An 8713-nucleotide genomic window follows, 5' to 3' on the forward strand; every position below is an offset into this window, starting at 1 on the left:
AGTTAATGTAACTGCTGAATAGACACTGAAGATTGTCACTTTTCTTTTGAACAGTGACCTATTCTTCATCTTTATGAGGAAAGCACATTGACCTCATTGGTAAAACATTATTGTAGGTAGTAGCGTAGTGGTTAGTATTGTTGTGTCATGGAACAGGGGTCTTGGACCTAAATTCATGCATAGGTTGCCTCTGGGTCCTCCAGTTTCCTCCCATACTCCAAAAGACATATTGTTAGGCTAATAGACTTAAAAAAATGTTTTATCCTAGTGTGATGGCTGGGGCAGGGACTAATGTGACGGATTACATATTCAATGTTTAACACTAGGCAATATGTAGGCATCATATATATAATTATTAATACAAATAGTGAGGTACTGGGTCTGTTTTCAGCAGCTGTAAAGCAAGCAGCTGTAGGGAGGGCCATCGACCATTGAAGATTCATAGTCATCGATGGTGTATGGCCGATGTTGAATGCTTTTGACATCGATGGTTCTCCCCCATCGATGTCTAAGCATTACCGAATAGTTTTTTTTTCTTACAAGGTTTCGGGACTTGGTGCACCAAACCCCTGCCCCCATATTCTGATTGGCCCACGGGCCAGTCAGTCACTGAACCGATGGCCATCCCTATGCAGCTGAGTACTTTACAGTGACTGATACAATATAGACCACATTGGGGCTGGGAAACAAGGGGGAAAGGTCAAGGAAGAAAACAATGTCAGTCACTGGGAGGTGGAACTTGTCTTAGCTGCTGTTATTATTGGCTGATAGAACCCCATCTTCTATTCTGCTTTGAACTCTTATAATATAATTGTGCAGCTTTAACTTTTAACTTTAACCATTTGTCTGGTAATAAAAACAAATATAATATGATATGTATTATATTAAGTGTAATGTACAGTATATATGAGATAATGAAAAACAACTGATAGGAAATCCAACAAACTCGTAGAAGCAGCATATGTATATAATCATAAATCTCTTTATTCCATTTGATCACATTTATATATAGCCATTAACTAGACATATAAACTAATCAAATATATTTATTTTGTTGCTTTAAGGAGAACCGATGTCTTGATGATGACTCCTTGGTTTGCCCCGATTGTGTGGGATGGCAGCTTTAATATTGACATACTGAATGCACAATTCCATAAGAGAAATGTCCGCATTGGCCTCACTGTGTTTGCTATTAAAAAGTAAGTTGTGTCGTGTTCTGCATCTTTATGTTTTTGTAATGATCTCCAGACTAAATGGGGTCAAACATTCCAAGATGAGGGTCAGGCTGCGGGTAAGGGAGATTCCGGGTAACAAGCCCTGGTCAGGTCAGAAGACCAGAGCAGAATAAAAAGGCAATCGAGGTCACCACAGAGAAGTACTTACAGGAATGAACAGAGCCGTAACTAGACTTTTTGGTGCCCTGTGCCAGAGAGAGCATTGGCGCCCCCCCTCCCCCATTTTTTAAATAGGGACACAAGATAGTGCACCTGAAAAAGGGCCATGGCCTCATGGGGAAGGGCCAGGGAAGAGATAGGGGAGGCCAGGAGATGCTGGGGATAAAAGAAGAGGAAGTTATAAGTGAGAATGATAAACAGGAAAAGTGACAGGCCCAAACAGCGCCCCCTGCCCTGCGGTGCTCTGTGCCATGGCACAGGTCGCACTACCCTAGTGACGGACCTGGGAACGATGGTTCAGCTCACTGTGTCAGACAAAATTATCACTTTCACAGGAAAGGGGATTCTTAAAAATCCTGGATAACCAAGTCTGAAGCCGCTGAATCACATGATCAGGAACTAAGGGCCTGATTCAGAGCCGGACGCTCTTTAAGAGTGCTCGCTCTGAATCAGGGCATTTTTTGTTGTTGTTGAGGCCTCCTGGCCGCTCGCTAAGCTGTGGGTGACCACCCACAGCTTTTGCGAGTGGCCAGGTGATAGTCGCGACCATCGGGGCTTGCGACGAGACCCTTGTGGTAGGGTCTCGTCCGTCGCAAGCCCCAGAGAGCTTCCTGCTCTAACAGAGCAGGAAACTCTCCACTGACATCACTGGTGATGCCAGTGGTGCCTCCCACAAATGGCAGGCGTTCCTTCGGGAACACCTCCGTTTGTGTAGCCACCCCCCCCCGCCCCGCCTACAAAACGGGGTGAGCTGTCAATCAACATCGACAGCCGCCCCTTTTGTAGTGAGTCCCGAAGCGAGAGAATTTCTCTCTCGCATCCGGAGCTTGCGCATGCGCGCAGTACCCCACCATCGCCGCGCTTGCGAGTGCTATGAATCAGGCCCTAAGTACAGGCGTCTGTGATGTTGGTCTGTTGAAAGCGAAGCTGTTGGGTAGCAGTAAGCACAGAAGCTGGGAGATCAGGAGCGGCACTGACTAAATGGCGGTACAGCACTAGCTGCATAACAACGGACCTGAGAATTGCGTTGCGCCTGCAGCAAATCATACTGTACCACGTTATAGAAGTGTGCAACAGAATGGATACTTATCACAACCAGTGTGGTCATTGCTCAGCACTGGAAAAGCCCTTCTACTCTACTTATTCCAACAATTTTAGTTAAGGTACAGTACAGTTATACTATGGACAGTGCCAGCTTCCAAACTCCTCTTCTGCCGCCCTGTCCCTAACTAAATAGCTTCCAAGGTACAGTACACCTGTTATACTGCACATCTAGCCTTTGTATTCAACCTTTGAAATCTATTTTCTCCTTGTAATTTGTGGAAACCTTTGTACCTTGGGGACATACTGTCAGGTTTGGTGGTTTAATGTTTGAACCCGGGGTGGATGCAGGAGATAAAACTGGACCGGGTTTGCAGTATTTGAAAAGCAGCAGGTTTAATGGGAGTTATAGAATGGTATACTTTTAAGATGCTGGCGGTCACTATGCCGACCGCCGGCATCTAGACTACAGAATCCCGGCGTGGGTTAACTAACATCGAAGGGATGTCGGGCGCCGAGAGCGGACAGCCGCGCGGGGGGGGAGGGTTAGGTTTAGGGTTCCCAGCACCCACCTGGGAGGTTAGGCTAGGGTTAGGGTTAGGCACCCCCGGGGGAAAGTTAGGGTTAGGCATCCCCCCGGGGGACTTAGGTTTAGGCAGCGGGGAAAGGGGGGATTAGGTTTAGGCACTTAGAGGGGGGTTTAGGGTTAGGCACAGGGGGGGGAGGTTAGGGTTAGGCACCCTAAAGGAGGGTTAGGGGGTACAGTTAGGTTAGTTCATACTTACCTTTCAGACGATCGGGATTTCCTTCCACGTCGGGCTGGCGCTGCCGGGATTTGAACAATGCGGCCGGCGGTATTTCATTCAGAATCCAATAGAATTCATGAAATTGTGACAGAAACAAACAAATCCAAGTGATGTGTTGCAGAGAAACAAATCCAATTAGTGATGCTGAAAACAGGTGTTAGGCTGAGAAAACTATAGGCCCCCATACATCAGAGATTGATTGCAGCAATCGTGCAATTTGCAATCGATTGTGTATAAAAATCTTTCCCTTTTTCAATCGATTGTGGCAATTCTGGCAATCGATTGAAAAAGGGAAAGATTTTTATACACAATCGATTGCAAATTGCACGATTGCTGCAATCAATCTCTGATGTATGGGGGCCTTATTAGAGAGGCTGAAAACAGGTGTTAGGCAGAGAAAACACAAATCCAATGGAGGTGTAACTGAGTAACAGAGGGCCTGATTCAGAGCCGGACGCTATTTAAATTGAGCGCTCGCTCTTTGCGGTTTGTTGACGCCTCTATGTCTGAGCGAGCGAACGAAAAATGCGCTCGCTACTTTGTAAAGACGCCCCTTTGCTGTTCGCATCACACGGTCATCTCCGGTATTTATTTGATTAATCGAGTACATCGAAAGGCATCTGAACTGCTCGCAGTGCTTGTGGTAGGTTTTTCCTACCGCAGTCACTGCAAGCACTTCAGGCTAAAAGACAACCAAGTGACGTGGTCGATGACGCTGCTTTACTAATTATACACTCCCATTAAACGCCCTTTTTACCATTAGGCACACCTGCGTTCGGATCTCCATTCCCCCATTTTCAAGCACCTTCCCCAGTTACCACCCACAAACGGTACATTCTGTCACTCACATTAGCAGGCCCTCGCTGTTTTGCGAGCACTCGATTTCTGACTGCAATGACTGGTTTGCGCATGCGCATTAAGACACAAACGCATGCGCAGTTGTGCGAACATCGCTCAGAGCGAACCAGCGGCTGCTTACGAGCGGCTCTGAATCAGGCCCAGAGATCTGAAGTACTGGAGTGGGTTCTGAGTCTGGAGTGCTGGACGGTACACAAACCGTGGGGGTGAGTAACTGGGTATAGCAGGGTAGATGCGGGTATCTGGGAACAGCCTGGGATGGAGACAGAGCAGGAAACGGAGCACTGCTGGGACTGCAAATAACACACCGAGCTAAGGAGCACAGAGAACTCTCACACAGCTTGCGCTGTGTATACGTTGCACTGGCAACTAGATGGTGTGCTGAACACCCTTAAGTACCATGGGAATGTGCATGATAGGCTGCTGAGAGTAAACACAAGATGCTCCAACCTGATTGGCCCATTCAGGTCACATGTCCAAAACCAAGATGGCGGTGCCCAGCAATCCCCAGCGCAGCAGCGCTGCCAGTCTTACCTGTCACCACATGGCTCGTACCCCTCAGACATCCACGCGCACCTCGCGTCAACCTCCAGACACCAGCACCCCCTCTGGTAGAACCGCGCCAAAGCACCTGCACAGGCAGAGACCGTGACTCACAAGGCACAACAACTCTGGTCGTGACACATATGCATCAAAGCTTGATGTGAGATAAAATTGTGAAACATATATCACCAACCAATCAGCTCCAAACTATCATTTCTTAAACACAGCCTGCAAAATGTAAGTTAGAAGCTGATTGGTCGGTGATATATATCTCACAATTTTATCTCACATTAAGCTTTGATACATATGCCCCTTGGTGTCTAAATTCTAGGGAAACTGACCTATTACGTTGAATTCCCCTATTTTGCGTTTGTTGATTCTTTTTCCCTTTTTTTCACATTGTATTTGAAAAGTTCCTTCATATTTTTTTTTTTTTTTTTTAAATATGATTAAATGTACTTTTTACTAAATTCATACATCCACGTTCTTAGTTAAACTTGCTTGCCACAACCATAAATTAACTAGTGAATATTAAATAGCATTCTCTTGCCTTTCAGGTACACAGTCTTTGTCCAGACTTTTATTAAAACCGCTGAAAAGTTCTTCATGTTGGGGCATAAAGTCAACTATTACCTGTTTACGGACCGTGTCGGTGACATTCCCAATATCACTCTTGCTGAGGGCAGACACATGGTCATCCTGAAGGTTCCCAGCTACAAGAGATGGCAGGATGTGTCCATGAGACGCATGGAGATGATCCGAGATCAGTCCCGCCAACGGTTCATCAGCGAGGTCGATTACTTGGTGTGCGTGGACGTAGACATGGAGTTCAGTGACCATGTCGGGGTGGAGATATTAAGTGATGTGTTTGGCACGTTACATCCTAGCTTCTATGGAGCATCTCGTGAACGTTTCACCTATGAGCGCAGACCAGAGTCTACGGCATACATTCCTACAGATGAGGGAGACTTTTACTACGCCGGGGGATATTTTGGTGGCACAGTGGAAGAGGTCTACAAATTGACCAACTTCTGCCATAACGCTATGATGACAGACAAGGATAACCACATTGAAGCCATTTGGCACGATGAGAGCTATTTGAACAAGTATTTTCTTTATCACAAGCCAACAAAAATTTTATCTCCTGAATACCTGTGGGACAATTATGCAGGGGTTCCAGCATTCCTTAAAAGAAGAAGATTTGTTGCAGTTCCCAAAAACCATAATGTAATCCGCAACAAATGAGCATTGCAGGCTCATTCATAGGACAAGCAAAAATTTTAGAGCTTACTCTTATTTTGGAAGATTCAACATATATCCATAAATTAGAGCTTTCGAAACCATGGAGATTGCTCCCATTGTTTTACTGTCACTACATTTATGATGTGTGCAGTATTATTCTGCGGACATAGAGACAATTTATTGACACTTCAGCTTTCAGAAATAGGCTTTGAAAAAAAAAACACCAACAAAAAAAAACAAACTCAACAATATCCCAATCCCATAATTTTGAGTAGTTCTTCTCTGGGACTGATCTCTGCTCTGGCGAAACACCTTATAAATCAGAACTGATGTGGCAGCACAGACGGTGTAATGGTAGCTTTACTGCCTCACAGCACTGAGGTCGTGGTTTCAATTCCCACCACGGCCCTAACTGTGTGGAGTTTGTATATTCTCCCTGTGTTTGCATGGGTTTCCTCCGGGTACTCCAGTTTCCTCCCACACTCCAAAAATATACTGGTTAATTGGTTCCCAGCAAACATTATCCCTAGTGTGTATGTGTGTGAGCATGTGTGGGAATATAGACTGTAAGCTCCACTGGGGCAGGGACTGATGTGAATGGCCAAATATTCTCTGTAAAGCGCTGCGGAATATGTGTGCGCTATATAAATAACTGGTAATAATAAATAAAATGTGCAGAGTAGTTAGTAACTATATGAATGACCTTTAGTTATACCGTACTTCCCTTGGTTACCAATGGTTGGTGTTTCGTATTAGTGAAAATACTCAGCAATGAAGTTAATGAGGCTGATATAGCCAAAGAATAGTTTTCTGCAAGCATCTATTAACACAGGCATGTCTGACAATTTGTTAAGCCAACCACTGAGCCACAAATGCATCACTTGCTGGTTGACAAGTAAAATCGCTGAGGTAAGGATCAGGGCAGCCATTTTGATTCTATGCTGTAGTCAGTTGATGGAAATTCTTCAGTGAAGGGTTTTCTTATAAACAAAGATGTAGCCTAGAGTTTCCCAAACTCCACTATTACAGTCCAGATTTTAAGGATATCCATGCTGGAGCACAGGTGACTTAATTATGACCTCAGTCAATTTGATTTTAACCACCTAGACCATAGCCAATAGCAGCAATGTCCCATTTTATGTGCGTTTGACTGTAGTACAACCCAACAAATGCCCTCGTTATTCAAATATGCAGGAGATGACATGGGAGGGGCCACATTAACTTGCAGCCAATCATATCCACATGGGAGGGGCAACAAAAACACAGCCAATCAAGTAGGTGAGGCTGTGCCAAGGTAAATCAATTTACTATTTACATTAGCGCTTCCGGTTCCGCCCTCGGCATGAGCGGCTGTTAGCCAGAGTAGCTCCGTTACCGCCGAGACAGCATAGCATCTCACGGCCGCTGACTGGCCTCCCCATGCCAGCGCTACCCACCAATAACACCCGGAGACTGGCTAGCGCTATATGGAGAGATATCTCATGTCGCCAGCACCCGGCAAACAGCAACGGCAGCGAGTGGAGCGTCGCACCACAGAATCCAATATGGCGCCGAACGCCGGAGGCTCAGACGCTCCAGACTCAGCACCCGACTGCCACACTGGAGGTATTCCTATACAAGGGGCTAAGCAACAGGGAGCCTTTACCCAGAGCCATTCTTCTATATGTGACTCCAGTGAAGCTCCTGATATGGCCAACTTAAAAAGGTCTGTAGGTGAATCGGAGAAAGCACGTCGCCATATTTGGAATAAATTAGACGACTTGGAAAACAGGTCAAGGCGCAATAACCTCCGCATAGTGGGATTACCGGAAGCGGTAAGAGGCCCTGCGCTATATGATTTTATACGAAACACTCTCCCCGCGATGCTATAGATCCAGGATGTCTGCGGCGACCTGGTTATAGAGCGTGCACATAGGGTTGGTCAACTACGCAATGGTAGTGGTTCACGCCCGTGTAAGTGCCTAAACTATCTCCATAAGGAAGCCTTTTGGATTGCTGCTAGAAAACAGAGGGATCTGAGCTGGGAATTCCACAGATTTCTCATCTTTCAGGATTATTCAGCAGAACTCTGAAAAGCCCACAAAGATTTTTCTCCTATATGCTCCCGCGTTCCTCTATCCTGCGCGTCTTCGCTTATATGATGGCTCATCATACAGTCAGGTGCATAAATATTGGGACATTGACAGAATTTTCAGATTTTGGCCTCTATTCACCACCACAATGGCTTTGAAATGAAACAAACAAGATGTGCTTTAACTGCAGACTTTCAGATTTAATTTGAGGCTAATTACCGTATATACTCGAGTATAAGCCGAGTTTTTCAGCACATTTTTTGTGCTGAAAAAGTACCCCCTCGGCTTATACTCGAGTGAAGTGTAGCGCTGACCGGACGGAGTTCGGTCAGCGCTACACAGCACAAACACACAGCCGCCGGAGCCGGCAGCTGTGTGTTTGCTGTAATCAGCAGCCGCTGAGAGTCTGTCAGACTCTCAGCGGCTGCTGCTGCTCCCACTGCGGGAACCATCTTCCGGCTCCCGCAGTGGGTAATGGGAGACACGTCGTCATGACGACGTCTCTCCCATGCAAAGCGGCCGGAGGAGCGGATAGCGGCGGGACCAGGAGCGGGAGTTTCAGGTAAGTGATTTTTTTTTTATTCTTATCACTTCTCTCTCTACTGGGGGGGGGGACTACAGGGGGCGATTACTACAGGGGGCACTACCAGGGGGCCATTACTACAGGGGGTGATTACTAGGGGGCACTAAAAGGGGGGATTACCACTGGGGGAACTACCAGGGGAGGATTACTGCAGGGGGCACTACCAAGGGGGGA

The 8713-nt window shown here is 46.3% G+C and overlaps 1 protein-coding gene across 1 annotated transcript in view; it reads left to right on the plus strand.

Moving 5' to 3' along the window:
* LOC148543423 (histo-blood group ABO system transferase-like) overlaps positions 1–6516 on the plus strand; it is a 61709-nt gene extending 55193 nt beyond the window's left edge. The window contains exons 6-7 of the mRNA XM_088452341.1: positions 1065–1199; positions 5200–6516. Coding sequence (XP_088308467.1) covers positions 1065–1199; positions 5200–5887 — 823 coding nt within the window. The 3' untranslated portion in view covers positions 5888–6516. The remainder of the gene's footprint in view (positions 1–1064; positions 1200–5199) is intronic.
* Positions 6517–8713: the final 2197 nt, after the last annotated feature.

Source organism: Taudactylus pleione, unplaced genomic scaffold (genome assembly GCF_031769625.1).
Source record: "Taudactylus pleione unplaced genomic scaffold, aTauple2 ptg000003l, whole genome shotgun sequence".
NCBI classification, from domain to species: domain Eukaryota; kingdom Metazoa; phylum Chordata; class Amphibia; order Anura; family Myobatrachidae; genus Taudactylus; species Taudactylus pleione.